Below are 15156 nucleotides of genomic sequence, written 5' to 3' on the forward strand. Positions count from 1 at the left end.
AGGTAGTGGGATCCTGCACCTCCAAGAGGAGCCAAGAACCGTAGCACAGCTGGGTGAGGACACCAGGAATGCCAGAGCCTCAGCTAGCCCCTCACATCTGCCCTGTGACCTGGGATGGCCTTGGCAGAGGGAGGGAGGGGGCAGAGCTGGGGTGGTGGTCCTGGGGGCAAGTGCTATGGGATGCCAGGGAGGCTACAAGGGTTCTGGGACCTTCCCTAGCAGTGGCTCAGATTGAGGAGGGCATCTGTCCCTTTGCTACTAGCTTCTATCAAGACTAGGATGAAGTCTGGGCCCCTATGCAGGAGCCCCGGCATCAGAGAGTAACAGGGAGACATGGGGTGAGGAATTCCTTCCTGGGCCTTTCTGACTGGGAGGGCTGCCCAGCTCAGCCTGTTTCACAGGTCAGTAAGAGGGGCCCAGAGCTGGTGGGCACTCACATCACCCATGTGGATCCCCCTCCACGCCCCAACCCAAGGGTGTGTGTGTGTGTGTGTGTGTGTGTGTGTCTGTGTGTGTGTCTGTGTCTGTCTGTCTGTCTGTCTGTGAAGCACAGCCCTTCTCACTGCCCCAGTGGACACTGAGGGGCCGGCAGTCTCTAGCAAAGCAGCAACCAGCTGAGTGCGGCCACCAGAGGGCACCCGGGACCACCATGCCCGTCAAGACCAGCTCCACCCAGCCTCCTTCAGCGGTGGGGACGCTTCCTGGGGCACCCGCTGGGAAGCCACAGCTCTGCTTTCTCCAGGCCCTATCTGGGATGGGGAGCTGGAGAGGAACAAGGGTCGCTGGGGTGAGGCCCTCAGCACCCCAGTGCCCTCACCACCCTGGCGGCCCAAGGGCTGGGTGGCGGGGTGGTGGAGCACAGGCTCCAGCAAGGACAGTGGAGGAGGGCTCTCCTTCAGGTGTGTGCCCCAGGCGCCTCTCTGGCTCCCATAGGCCATCCTGCCACTATCCAGGGGACCAGGTGAGATCTCTGAGCCAGCCACTCAGCACAGGGCTGTGCCTCTCTGCCTCAGTGTCATCTGTAAACAGAACAGCGCAACTACAGGGGTGCCTTCTCACAATGTCCGCAGAGTGACCGGCGGCCTGGGTTTACAGTGGGGCAGCAGGACCAAGGCTCAAGTGCAGGGCAAGCTCTCTGCAGGCCTGCCTGACCCCCACCTGGGCTCCTCATCACCCACCAGAGCCCCGAGCCGCCTACCCAGCCCACCCAGCCTGAGCCCCATCCCTCTTCCAGACTTGTGCCCATGGGGGCTTCCTGAAGCCATCAGACATCTGTGGTCCAAGCTTGCTGTTCTGGCTCTTGGCTGGCCCTTGCAGAGGGCTCCTGCCCCAGTCCGAACACACAGCAGGCTTTCCAAGGCTAGGGGTGGTGGCTCCCTTGGCCCAAGGCTCTTGGTGCAGGATCCTTGGCCAAGCAGGGGACCTTTGAGCCTGCAGACCAGCTCTGAGAGGGTGTTGAGAAGGGCTACCTAAGACAGGTACCCCTGCTTTCTCGGCACAAATCCCATCACTGGTTGTACCTTCATATCTCAAGCCTGTCCATCTGTCTGTCCACTGCCCAAGGGCTCTTGCCAGGCTCTGCCTCCCTACCCCCCACATCCATATGCTTCTGCTGAGACAAGACGCTCTGCGGACGGAGACCCTGCCACAGGTCCTATCACCACCCTGCATGCCCCAGACCCTCCCAGTCCCCTGTTCCCACCCTCCTCCTCCTGCAGGAAGCTCCCTCTGGCCCCCTCCCTGCTGCAGCCCTGCAGATACCCTCCCCTCAACCCCCGCCACTTACTGGTGTTGACTACTGTCCCTCCTCTGCATTTGTGGAGTTCTGGGCCTGCTGGAGTCCCACAAGGTGGAAGCCACATTCTTCCCTTGGGCGCACATCCCCATCTGGGTGAGTGAATAGTGGGGTCCTAGGGGCAGGAAGACCTGAGTTCGAATCCTGGCCCAGTGCTTCCTTGCCTGGACCCAGTTTCCCCATCTGTAAAATGGGGTGTTAGGCTGACCCCAGGCTCCTAGTGAGAGTCACTGAGATGATGGGGTATAGCCAACACTGGGGAGAGGCTGGCGGTTATCAGGACTGCTAATAAAGGCACGTAGTTCTGCGTGGGACGAGATCTATGTGAACACTTAAGCCAAAATGTGAGGTGTCCCAGAAACATATTCTGAGCCAAAGCTGATTCCTGAGCCGCAGACCTCAGGCTCAGAGCGACAGCTGCTGCCTTGGGTGGAAAGGCGCAGTGGGCTGCAGACTCCCAACCACACCCCCCCAGCCCCTGATGCACACGCACACTCCCAGCCTCGGGGGAGGGGGTCTTTCTTGCCTTTGGCCCAGGACCTGATTTCTCCCCATGATCCCACCCTGACTTCAAGGCCCTCCCCTCAGGCCCCCAAATGAGCCACGTCCACAAAGGAAGACTGGACTGAGGCTTGGAACAATCTGGAAAACACTGGAGAGCCAAGGGGAGAGAGCCCCCACCCCTGCAATCTCCCGGAGATGGCCTCCCAGCCTCAGCCCAGACCCTCCCGCCTGTCTGTGCTGCTGTGTTTCATTTTAACGAGGCTAACTTGGCGATGTCCCCAGGCCTAGATACCAGGAGAGGGGACGTGTCCCCAGGCCATCAGCCATGACAGGAAGCCTCGTGGTCCTCAGTCCCAGGGCTGGGAGGCGGGCTGCTGGCCAAGGAGGGACACAGAGCAGGGCTGGCCTCTGGAGATGCAGGCAGCCTGTCCTCTGGGCAGGTGGGGGGCAGACTTCTGGGGGCCATGACCACCTGCCCAGGCCGACGGCACCCTGGTGTAAGAGTTTATCACAATGGAGCACACCCAACCTTCTGGAAGGGGGAAAGACGTTATGGTCAGCTCACAGCTCTGAGCAGTCAGGGTTTTGAAGTATAGTTAACAGCATCAGAAATGCCCAGGAGGGACTCTGGCAGCCGATGCAAATTGCAGACATGATGGTGCCAGTGGGTTGGGGACAGGTGAGCACACATCATTGGGTGGGAGCGTGTCTGTGTCCAGGGCACGATGGGACGCCCTCGGGTCAGGGAGAATAGTGCCTAGCTGGGGATCTGGCCTCATCTAGAAGAGACTTAGCCCTGCAGGTTGGCCTCACCAGGTACCCTCTGGTTCCCTGCAGGACGTGGAGCGGGCAGGATGGGTGTCCAGACATGCTGATCTCACCTCAAGACAGGTAGGTGACCTGAGCTTGGCCTGGACGTCCAGCCCCTCCTCACACACAGGTGGTGGGCCGGGCAGTGTGGTCCACGGAGGGAAGGCCCTGAGTGGTGTGTGCTTCAGGTCAGCCTCACCATGGGTGGGCACAGCACCCTGGGCTGGCAGGGCTGGACCTGGGCCTTCCTGCCACACCTGCTTGTATTCACTGGGGCCTGGGTGTGGGGACAGCAGACACTGGTTGGACGCCTGGCTTGAGGGATGAGCTTGTGGTGGGGGCAGCCCACTTGGACGTTCGCTGGGGCTGATCCACACCTTCCTTGACCTGGACACCTGGTGTCACACAACCTCTCAGCTCAGGGTGGTCCCTGCTGCCCTGGGGAGGCTGGAGTCTCCAGTGGGGACAGGTGATGGGCCTACATGCCAGGTACCAGGAGGAGGGCACTGAGGCCAGGAGGAGGCTTTGTCTGAAAGGGCCAAATAGTAACTAGTTAGTTCTGTGGGCCCTGTGGTCTCTGGCGCACACGGCCACATTAGTTCATGGCGTGGGGGGAGCAGCCATGAACAACATGTAACCGAGGGGCTGTGACTTCTCTGACCATAGCCAGGGCCCTGGGTGCTGGCCCCACCCTGTGGGCTCCTCTGCTGATCACAGCGCCAGCAGCACTGAGGTCTGGTGCCTGGGAAGTGTGGCATGGACATAGGCTGAGTGGTGCTTGTGTCCCCTGGGACCTTATGTGGGGGGCAGTATGCCCGCTGGCCCTGGCTGTCAGTTTGCTGCGATGCCTGATTTGCAGAATGTGGTGGCTTCCCCAGTCCGGTCCTCTGCCCCTGCCCTACCTGACAGCGTCTCCTCGGGGGGCTCGGCATCCCTGAGCATCCAGTGTGGAGGGCCTGCCCCTGCCTGTGCCGCACTTGGGTGGTGGCAAGAAGGCAGTGGCCACAGACTCAGGAGCCTCCAGATGCCTGAGTGTCCTATGTCCAGGGCTCTGAGACAGAGCAGAGGGCCAGGGGCCACACTCCTTCCTGTCTGTTCCCTGTTCCTCCCTCCCTGCCTTGTGGTCCTGGTTTCCTCTGTTTCACTCTGGGCCCCTCTCTCTCCTGTCTCTGGCCTGCCCTCGTATCTGCCGTGGGCATCAGAGGGACCATCTCTGCTCTGCCCACACCGAGGGGCGTGGAGAGGGGGCCTTGGGACTGAGTTGGTTCCAGGGCAGACAGGAAGCCCCCATGTGTCTCCATACCCACCTCTGGCCATTTAGCACCTGCCCAGACCTTGTGACCGCATTAGGCCGAGCTCCCCACCCCACCCTGTGGAGTCCCCTGCCTGGCTGAGAGGGCAGCACACAGAGAGAAGTGCTGGTGTGGACTGAAGGACAGGGACGAAGGCGGGGCTCCCCTAGAAGGGGGAGCCAGGAGGAAGCGGGGGGTCACTGAGCTCGGCTGCACCTCTGAGGCCCACACGGGGCTTCCCAGGGCCGCGTTCCTGCGTCAGGGCAGCCGTGAGTTCTTCCTTGACTGATGGCGGCTGTGGGCTCTTTTCGGCCCTTTAATTTTTGCTCATGACGGGGGTCGTGTCCAGAGATGTTCCATATTTTGTGCTGGAATCTGGAGTTTTTCTTCTTCTAGTCCTTCCACACATGCCCTCCTGCCACATGGCTGGGTAAGTGCACCTCTGTCTTTTCTGCAGGTGTTTCCACGTTAGCGTTTACACTTGGGGGCTCACCCATCTAGAATTTACTGATGTGAACGTGAGGTGAGGGTTGAACTTTCTTTTTGTGGTTGTATCTGAACTATTCTTGACTGACGTTTTCTGTCACCAGAAACAGGAGATGTGACATTCTGTGTCCTCAGGTTCAAGGTCCCTGTAGCGGTCGCCCACGGCCCCATTAAAAAGATGGTGTCAGGGCCTCCCCTTGGCCAGTCTCTGTTCTCGGAGGTCGCGGTCGTCCTGCGCACTGAGTCTGCAGGCTCGTGCCTGTCCATGCCGATGGGGCCTCCTCCCCGGGACTCAGTGTGCAGGCCCACGCACATCCTGCCCTGGTTTCCCTGAGCCTCACAGTCTGTCGGAGCATCTTTGGTTACTGAGAACAGTAACCAAAGGGAGGCCCCTCAGAGTGATCCAGGCCCCTCTTTGGCATCCGGCTTGTGAACACACAGCTCCCTATGAGGGGATGTCCCTGCGCCACCCTGCAGGGAGGGCGTGGATCTCCTGATGTGGCGTCATGGGCTGTCCCACGCAGCTGTCCCTGGCCCAAGTGGCTGTGTCATGCTGCAGGGGGCGAACAGGTACCACCAGGCTGGGTATGTGCACATGTCCTGTTTGTGTCTCTGCCTGGGGCTGGCGGCCCACTCTGCCTGCCTTGTGGTGATCTTGCCTGCTTTGCTGGCCGGCCGCCTTCTCGGCTGTGAGCGACTCTCAGCCAGGCATCCTGGGGCCTCTATGATTGGACTCTTGGGTCATCCTCCTGTGGGCTCAGCGTGAGAGGCAGGAGCCACAGCCCCAGGGAAGCCCCAAGCCCCTTCCCGCCCGCAGCCCGTGCTGCTCCGCTGGGGCAGGAAGAGGAACATTCCCCCAGGCAGGCCTCAGGCTTGGACCTGGCCCTGCGGGCTGCACTCAGGGCTCAGTGCAGGGGCGCCCTGTGCCCTGGTGACTCACGGCCGGTGGCATGGCTATGCAGCAGGGCCAGCCACGCTGGGCAGTCTCTGCAGGCCCACAGCGGCCGTCTGGTGTGTTGACCCTGGCCACCAGCCTCATTGCACCCCTCAGCTCTTCCCTGGGGCCTCTAGCGGCCACTGCAGCCACAGTCAGCATCAGGCTGTTCCCCGGCTCTGCTTCGTCCCCTGCCTGGGCTGTCACCTGGGCGGTTGGGCTGCTAAGTGGCCTTTCGCCGGGCCCTGGGCGTCCATCCCCTGTTGCAGCATGGCCCTCAGCTGGGGCGCCTGGCATCGTCAGCCCATCCCTGCGAGTTAGGTCCTGTGCTGGGGGGACGCCCGAGGCCCCCCTTCTCTCACCAGTGTCGGGTTGGGGAGGAGGCACCCCACCCCCCAGCACATCTTGCCAGCTTGACGCTTGCAATTGATGGGTTTGGTATTTCAAACATGCCTTTAGTTAAACTTTTCCTTTTCCAAGTGCTTTCACTCTCTGTGGAACCCTAATTAGGCCACCATCCGTCTGAATGTACTTGCTGCTCTCTGCATTTTGCAGGGTAACGAGACCTGCCCTTCACTCTGTGCCCTGGAGGGCGGTTCAGGGGCCCCTGGGCCACAGTGCTGGGGGGACACCGAGGTTACAGGTGGGGACACTGAGGCCTGGGGGACAAATCATCTCTGAAAGTCCCGGAACCTCCAGCGATGTTTCCTTAAGGAAGTCCAGAGCTGGGCTTAACTCTTGCAGGCTCTCAGGTGAAGCGGGGAAGTGAGGCATCCTGTTAAAAGAGCTGCCAGCTGTTCCTTGTGTAGAAGAGCGCCTACAGCCCAAGCGGCGAAGGGTGGGCGGCAGGTTGCTGTGGATGGACGACACCCAGCCCCTCCGGGATGTGGACAGCCCGGCGGGCAGCAGGGTTCAGACCTCAGTGTGGCCAGGTCTCAGCTGCTTTCCGGGCAGAAAGCTCGGGTTCCAAGGCAGCGCTCACAGCCCTGCGAGAGGCCTTCGCTGTTGAGGGCAGTTCCCGGCGTTTCCTGTGTCCTGTCTGTCTCCCTGAGGGAATTCCTGTCCTGGGGGATCCATTCTCCTCCACTCCTGCCTTCCCGCTTTTGGTGGCTTTCTACCCTTTTCTGCGGGTTGGGCCAGACTGCCGTGGGTTTGGTCTGCTGCCCCGCAGAGCGTCCAGGCTGCCGTGTTTGCCTCTCAGCCCCCGCAACCCTCCATGTTCAGCTCACCCTTCTCCTCATGCTTTGTTCCCAGCTCACCCACTCAGTGCCGGCTCTAACCTCTTGAGGATACATATCAGCTGTTCCCTGACATTCGTGCCAATAAACGGCAGCTCTCCCGGGTCCCCCAAGGGCAGCAGGTTCTTCCTTGGGAACTGGGCTCCGGGGCAGGTCTGTGCAGGCTGGGGGCTTCTGTCCAGGGTCCTGGCCGTGTCCCCCCCCCCCATCACACAGAGACCACCATGTGGACCGGAAGTTGGGCACTGCAGCTGTGGAGTCAGGGGCCTCCCTGGTCTCAGAGGTCTCGGTGGGGCAGCCTTGCCAGGTGTCCAGGACAGTGCAGCGTCTGCCCCGGGCGCTGACCCTCCAGGAGCCCTATTCCTACCTCTCCCACTACAGGGACCTGTCAGGACTTTCAGGACACCCACCACCATTTTCTGGGGTAGGTGAAACCCCAGAGTGTGGCCGGGCGTGGGGTGCCCGTGGAGATGTGTTGGGGTGGCTGCATGTGTGTGCCTTCGGGTGGGATTTAGGAGGTCAGGAAATGGTCGGCGTGCCTGCTGCAGCGTTCCCACTTCCCTTTGGCGGTAGCTGGGCACAAAGGCAGGCCCAGCTCCCAGCAGGCTCTCCTAGTGTGGGTGTGGGTTGGGGAAAGCAGGCAGGGACACTGCCAGGCCCAAGTCTGCACTGGGTGGGGGTAGGGTGGAGCCCCCTGCCCGGTCCCACTGGGTTATTTGCATATAAAAGGCGGGACTTTGCTGTCTGCTGGAGGCTGGTGGTGTCTGGACCTGTTGCTATGGGCACTCCTGGCTTCTGGAGGCCCAAGCTGGCTCCCAGGCAAGGGAAGCGGTCAGGAACAGAGGGATTGGTGCCCAGTTCAGCTTCTGGGAGGGAGTGGGAGGCCCTAGGAGCCTGGGAGGAGCCACTGCTGGCTGGAGGCCACATGGGACCCTGGGCAGGGGCAGACCAGAGGGGAGCTGGCCCTGTGATGCTGTGGGCCGGGAGGGAGGCTGGAAGGGCCCGGAACCTCCTTCCCCAGGACATGCTCTGGTCTCTCACCCACACTCACCTTTGATCCATCCAGGGACAGGTGGCCACAGCCACCCTGCCTCTGCCCATGGCAGCTGGAGGGTCTTCCTGACACCTGTCACCCCCCTGGGCTTGGGCACTGTGCCCACAGGGAGTCTCCCTGCTTGGGCCCCAGTGTGTTCCCGACCAGGGAACAAGTGACCAGTTTCCCACTTACCAGGGAACCTCCTTCTGGACAGCGAGGCCGCGGGCTGTCTCTGTTGGGAGCCCCTCCCCCAGGGCTGTGGGAGGTGACCCTCTATTGCTGACCACGGTCTGTGCAGGCAGGTCCCTGTGCCCAGAAGTGTCAGCAGCTCCCAGGAATGCCGGTGGGGAGCAGGCGGGAGGGGGAGGGGGGCCCTGCAGGGTGCAGGGGCCCTTGCCTGCTGACCATGGGGGGTGCTGCTGTGGCAAGGTTGGCCCCTTGACAGCCCCCCGGGCCCTGCATGGATCTGCCCACAAAAGGCTAGATCTCTCCTGGGGCCCCTCTGCCCCATGCTGCTGCCCGGGGGCCATGACCCCCACTCTGGGGGCTCGGGTAACAAAGCTCCAGTGGGTCAGACGGAGGTCACTGGGAGGGCTGCCCGGGCAGGGCGCCCAGCATGTCGGGGCGCTGCCAAGTGCATGGTCAGCAGTGGCAGGACCCGCAGACTGGGACAGGGGGGGCTCAGGGATGGGGTGAGCTTCCCTGACCACAAGGCGGGGGTGTTAATGGGGCAATGCGCTGGGGTAAAAGAGGCGGCTTTGCACTGAGTCCCTGTCACCATGCTCAGGACCCACATTGCCCTCGGGGTCCCATCTCCCCACCCCTGAAGCAAGCCAGGCTGTAGAGAGTTTCCCTCTTGTCCAAGTCTGTCCCCAGGTGGTGGCTGCAGCAAGGCTGTCCCAGGCCACCCAGCTGGGCAGCTGCATTCCTCCAGGGCAGGGGGGCAGAGAGGGGAGCCCCTGTGACAGGGAAGGCTGTGAGTGGGCTGGGCTCAGACGCGAGGGCAGTCCCCCAGCAGACCTGGTCCCCAGCCCCCACTGTCTGACCCGCCAGCCCACTGAAGTCTCCCTGTGCCGCTTCCCGCTGGGTCCCCAGCCCGGTTTCCCATCGGCAGGGAGTTTCCCCCGCAGCCAGTGCCTCTTCCACTTGTCCAGACTGAGCTGGTTCTTGTCAAAACCGTGGGAAGACCCTGGGACGTCCCCAGGCCTCCGCAGACAACCTCCCCTGGGGGCCCTGGCTCATCCCAGGGACACTTCCATGGAAGCCAGGCAGGTGGTACCTGGGATCAGGGTCTCAGCCCCTAACCACCAGGCTGTCCTGCTTCAGCTTCCTTGGTTCTGCCACCTTGGTGGGGGCTGGGCTGAGGAGCCCTGCCTTACCCCCCAGAGACTTACTGGCCACAGACTCCCAGGGGCTGAACCCCACCGCCCCTCAAAGGGGCTTTGTGCCACCACAAAGAGGCTCTGTCCCTCCCAGAGAAGCTTGGGTGTTGCCATGGTGACAGAGGGAGCCTGGGAAGAAGGGGTCCAGCGTCTTGAGGAGAAAGGGTGTTCCTTTCTTGGTGCACACAGGCCGGTGGCCCTTGGCCCGGCCAGATAACTGGCCCGGCTGTGCTTCTGTGGGGCCCTCAGGGGCTCATGGGCCTCTTGGCTCCTTCCTGGATAGGTAGGACCTGGGCTCTCGGGCCCTGGTGCCAGGTGGATCCACTGGGTTTGGCCCCAGCCTGGCTGTGAGCCTCAGGCCCCTCCCCAGGAATGCCTCATGTGCCCTCCCTAGAGTGCGGTGGGGCGGGGCTCTGAGCCTGGGCCCCTAGAACTCCCCACATGTTGCTCTGCTGTCCCCGAGGTAGAATGGGGGGCCGGGGTGGCCACGTTCCTAGGAGCAGCCTGGAGGAGGCAGCGGGCCAGCCCACCCCACGTAGTGGGTCCTCTTACCCCCACAAGCTCCCCTCTCATGGTCTGGCTGGAGCAGGTGGGCTGCTTGTGCCACCAGAGAGCTCTGTGACTGCCAGCCCCAGTTCTCCCTGCTGGAGCCCTTGGGGTGCCCCTGGGCTGGCTGCTGCAGAGACCACAGAGGAGGTGGGTCCTCCCTGCCCAGACCCCACACTTGGAGCCTGCTGGGCATCGCCCATGGGCTGCGGCTGCAGCTGGAATCTGGGTCAGGTGCAGGAGGGGCAGCGAGGAGGCTGCCGGGAGTCCCAGCCTAGGGCCTGGAGGACTGCTGTCCATCCCCATCCCACGAATCTGCCCAGAAAGGTGGGCCCCAGGGAACCCAGGCATACCCAGAAGACGGGTATGCCGCAGTCAGCAGAGGGAGAAAGAGTCTGTGATCTGCCCCAGCAGAAATCTCAAACGGAGACCCTTTATGGGCCAATGGTGGCGCAGGCCTCCCCCTGGAGAGGGGCCGCAGCTGGGATGCTCATCTCCACCCAGCCCACCCTTCCGCCAGGGTGAGGCCTGCCTTTGCCGTATTCAGCCTGCAGGTCCCTGGGTGCTCCCTGGCCCCGGACCCAGGCTCTTGGCTCCCCAGACTTCAGGCTCCATGGGCCCCAGACGTGTCCCTGCCTTGACCTGACCCTGAGCCTCCTGCATCAGCACCCCACAGCCCCTGGTCCCCCTGGACCACCAGTCTAGCAGCCCCCTGCCCTGGGGCTGATCAGGGCTGCCTTGGACATGGCTCACCCTTGGCCTAGGGGGCCCCAGCAGTGCAGGGCAGGAGCCCTTTGGGAAAACAAACCGTACCGCCCCTGCACAGGACAGTCATCCTCTCTGTGGTCAGCGAGTGCTGCTGGGAGTCCATGGGAACAGTTTGGGGGCAGGAGGGGGTCACTGAGTGACCACTTCTGTCCATCCCCCACCTCCACGGTGTCTGATCCAGGTGCTACAGGGGTCCCTCTTGCGCTGGGGAATTCTCATTTCCAGGCTGAATTCAATTACAGTTCTCCCAGCTCTGTGAAACCCTGCTGCTCCCCTCTGGTGGCAATGGCACCACCCAGGCCCCTGGGAGAGTTTCCTGGCCTCACAGTCCCTTGCCTGGCCTGCTGGGCAGATGTCTGCTCTCCCGTGTCACCTACATTCTGGCTACAGCAGTAGCTCGTGCAGCTAGAACACTGGCATGTGCAGAACCCTGGACCTGCTGCAGCCTGAAGGCTGGGGCCCTCCACCCAGAGCACTGCTGCGCGGCCACACCCTCCTTCCACTCTGTGTGTGTGACACACGTGTGCGTGCATACATGTTGACTCTTTCCACACTCATCCTTTGCACCTCACCCTCTGGACCACACACCTTGCTTATGACCTTTGCCCACGTAGAGTTGGGGTTTGGTTTTTCCTACTGACTCGTAAGAGCACTTTATAGATGAAGGATGTCACTTTTCTGCCAGATACTGTAAAGAATTGATCCCAGTGTGTTGATGGTATTTTGTTTTTTTTGTCTTTTTCTCCTACTTTCCATCATGGAAAATTATAAATGTACAACAGTAGAGTAGTGTGACGTGTGCCCACGTGCCAGCAGGCTCCTGTGGTCGGAGTCGAGTCTAGAGGTGCGGTCACGCTTGTCTTTCGTCTGAAGCGCTCGCTCCATGTGAAAAGCAGAAGCCACGACCACAACATGTGGTCCTTTTGGGATGTTCAGAAATATTTCATTCTCACAGAGGCGATCTGGCCCTTTTTCCTTGGCGGTTTCTTCCACTGCTTTATGGTCGAGAACAGACCCTTCCTGTCTAGTCCCCCAGGCCCTACACTGACTGTGGGTGACCCTGCAGTCCTGGCTGGGATGAATGGATGCACCCCACTCAGTGGGAACCCCACACCCCAGGCCTCTGGCTGCGGCCCTGCCCCCAGCCTTGGCCCAGTGCCCGTCCTTGTGGGCTCAGCCAGAAACTACCCCCACGGCCGTGGGCATTGTCTGACCACAGCAGGGCTGACGGGGTGAAGATGAGCCCTCTCCAGGCCTGGTCAGTGGTGTGGGGAGCAGGTCTCTATGCTGGCAGCACAGGGGGACTTGGTGCCCTCCCAGAAGGGTGGGCTCCCATGCCCCTGGGCCTGGGTTCTGCTCCTGCACCATCTCCTCGTCCAGTGGGCTGGGGGTCTGGTGTGTGAAGGGGGCTCAGCTCGCAGCCAGTCCCCTCCCTTCCCTAGTGGAGGACAGGCACAGTGGGCGGTGTGCCCACAGATGGCCGTGGAGGGTCAGCTCTGGAGCCCAGGCCTCCCCCTGCCTCCCCTGCCGGCCTGACCCTTAGGAAATTCCTCTAATTCCTCAACCCAGATTGGACTCGGTCCCCATAATTTGATTTTCTGGAGCTGGGTTTGGCCGGACTCCTTCTGAGGAGGAATGTCTGGTTCAGCAGGAAGTCGTCAAGTGTGGGCAGGGTTTCAGGGGAGGGTCAGCGTCTCCCCAGCTCCTCCGAGGTGCCTGCGCTTTCCTGGGGGAGCGAGCATTGGCCATAGCAGTGCCCCCAGGAGCTCCCTCTTTCCAGGACTGTTTCACAGCCTCGTTCCTGCCCTCCCTTCCATCCACCTAACTGTCCATTCACTCATCCTCCGCTGGCCTCCCGTTCTTCCCCCCGCCCGCTGCCCATGTGCCCACCCACCCTCTCCCACAAGCACCCCCTCACCGGCCTCCTACCCTTCATCCTCCATCCACTCACCAGTCCATCCACCTGTCCACTCCTGGGGTGCCCAGGCCTGGACCCCTGCCCCAGGATAGGCGAGGCTCATCTCTGTCTTCTTGCTAAATCCACTCCGCGGGTGACAGACGAGTGTGGTGAGGGCTCAGGAAGTCAGGCTGGGGTCTGGGTAGGGGCGAGGGGTCAGCCCAGCAGGCAGCGTGGGGCCCTGACAGGGAATAGAGGCTGTGAAGGCATCTGCCAGGAAGGAGAGTGAGGGTCACTGAGGTCCTGCACATGGCTCTGCCAGCCCCAGGCCCCCAATGGCCACAGCAGAAGTGAGTCTGAGCTTACCTCTGCCCCATCATCTTTGAAGTCTCATGATCTGTCTTAAAAGTTCATGCATATTTTGCCTTCCATGTTATCTCATATTTATTGCTTTTAATATAAAAATAGCGTTTTCAGTTGCCATCAGAAAATTTATCCTCTGGGGCACTGGGGACCCACGAATGGCACCGTGTCGGGGAATGGGCCTAGGTCTTCCCTGCTTCTGGATGACCCCCCCCAGAAGGTGTCAGTGGCCTGTCTCCCAGCCACCCCAGTGCTGCCCTCCAGGCCACCAAGGGCATGAGGCTTCGGCCTGCCGGCTTGGTGCCTCCATCCTCAGGCAGACAGAGCTGGGGCCCCAGCCCCGGGGTCTGCTCTCTTGTGGACAGCTGTGGGACCCTCCCCCACACTGGCCTCTTCCCTCCCTGGGCGTTGGTTTTCCTAGCTGTCATGGTCTGGGGCTCTGCTGGGCCCCACAGGAAGCAGGGAGCCTGGGTCAGAGCTCCACACGCCACAGGGAGGGAGCCTGCTGCTTCCGGCCAGCCTTGGATTAATGGCTTTTAATTTAGGATTTAATCAATGTGGCTTCTCTCCAGAGGGCTGGATGCTCTGGTCTGGGAGTGAATCGTAAGATCTGTGAGTAGGGTGGGCGGAGGGCCTCCGCCCTGGCCCCACCCTGGCCTTGCTCTGCTTTGCCTGCAGCCAGCCAGCATCCTGGTCATGGAGGACTGCAGTGTGCACTCGGCTGCCAGCATCCTGGCCTCGGTGAAGGAGCAGGAGGCACGCTTCGAGCGGCTGACTCGGGCGCTGGAGCAGGAGCGGCGCCATGTGGCCCTGCAGCTGGAGCGTGCCCAGCAGCCTGGTGTGGGCAGTGGTGGCATGGGCAGTGGGCAGCCCCTGCCGATGGCCTGGCAACAGCTTGTCCTACAGGTAACAGCCTAGTGACTCAGGAAGGGTGAAAATGTGTGGTCAAGTGGGGAAGCAATCAAGGGGCCCAAGTGGACCACAAGCCAGCATGCAGTGGTTTATTGCAAGACCTCCTGGGGCTTCAGAGGAGAGGAGGAAAGTGGGACCCCAAAGGGACTAGGAGTCCCCCTCGGGGCTGTGCTGCAGGACACAGCCTAAGCCTCAGAATAGAACTGTCTACCTGAGTGAGCCCTCAGGGACCAGGCAGCTGGGCAGGGTCTGTTCTCAGCAGTCAGCCTGGTGACACTGAAGGTTCTGCTTCCATGGAGTCTCCCTGCCTTCACTGCAGGTGTTAGTCAGAGAGTCAGGCCCAGGGGAAGGCTTGGGGATGGCTCCAGCAAGGCCTGGGCTCAACCTGCAGCCCAGAAGGTGACTGGCCATTGCCCAGCTCAGCCCCAGGAGGTGTGGGCCCTGTCTGCTCTGTGGCCAGACCCTGAGACCTCTGAAGTTGGATGTAGGGTCGGGTTAGGCCTCTTGGGCTCCGCCCCACATCCACTGTATCCCTTGCCTAACGTGCAGATGGAGTGACCAGCCCCTGGTTCGATGGGTGCGAGGGGCAGAAGGTGGGAGTGCTGGTGCCTGGAGTTTGTGTGATTGTTGGGGTTCCTGTGGTTGACTGAGGCTCAGGGCAGGGCACGAGCAAGGCAGAGCTGTCCCTGTCTCAGGAGCTGAGAGGAGGGGAGGGCTCTGGGTTGGGGTCCACCTTGCATGTCCTCACAGCCAGGCTCAGAGGCCTGGGGGCACTGCGGCCTACGGAGTCCCCTGGGCTTCTTGTAGCATGACCCTAGGGCCCCCAGCGGTGTCTTTGGCTCCCTGGGCATGGGCAGCAGTGTTGCCCCCCTAAACCTGGGAGCCGGATCTCTTCCTGCACATAGACACCCTCCCTTCTCCAGGGCATCAGGCCGCTGGCTGTGTGGGCCCGGCATCCACGTGCTGGAGGCTTGAGGGCAGCTTGCGCCTCTGTGGCTGGAGAGAAGGGGAGCAAGCTGCTGGTCTCGGCTGAGATAGGCCCCGTGGACTAGCCTCGCCTCACCTGGGTGTGTGGGGCTTAGAAGCAGCTGACTGTGTCAGGCTGGGGGACCTGGCCTGTGATTGCCCCCAGCCTTGATGGCTTCATCAGCCAGTGGGCGACCCACACGCACAGCCCAGCTTGGTGCACAGTC

The 15156-nt window shown here is 61.8% G+C and overlaps 1 protein-coding gene and 1 long non-coding RNA gene across 6 annotated transcripts in view; one reads left to right on the top strand and one right to left on the bottom strand.

Moving 5' to 3' along the window:
- Positions 1 to 15156, top strand: part of ARVCF (ARVCF delta catenin family member) — a 34962-nt gene that overhangs the window by 1755 nt on the left and 18051 nt on the right. For 2 of the 5 annotated variants that reach the window (XM_072953207.1, XM_072953209.1), the window contains exons 2-3: positions 3137 to 3190; positions 13730 to 13957. The exons of 1 other annotated variant lie outside the window; for it this stretch is intronic. In XM_072953207.1, coding sequence (XP_072809308.1) covers positions 13748 to 13957 — 210 coding nt within the window. In that variant the 5' untranslated portion in view covers positions 3137 to 3190; positions 13730 to 13747. The remainder of the gene's footprint in view (positions 1 to 3136; positions 3191 to 13729; positions 13958 to 15156) is intronic. 2 more of the 5 variants (XM_072953211.1, XM_072953208.1) reach the window with 2 other exon arrangements.
- On the bottom strand, positions 11504 to 14307 carry LOC140690941 (uncharacterized). Its single transcript, XR_012066352.1, has 2 exons — positions 12743 to 14307; positions 11504 to 12517 (listed from the first exon to the last, which is right to left on the bottom strand). It is a non-coding gene; the product is annotated as an uncharacterized lncRNA (long non-coding RNA).

Source organism: Vicugna pacos, chromosome 32, assembly GCF_048564905.1.
Source record: "Vicugna pacos chromosome 32, VicPac4, whole genome shotgun sequence".
Lineage (NCBI taxonomy): Eukaryota > Metazoa > Chordata > Mammalia > Artiodactyla > Camelidae > Vicugna > Vicugna pacos.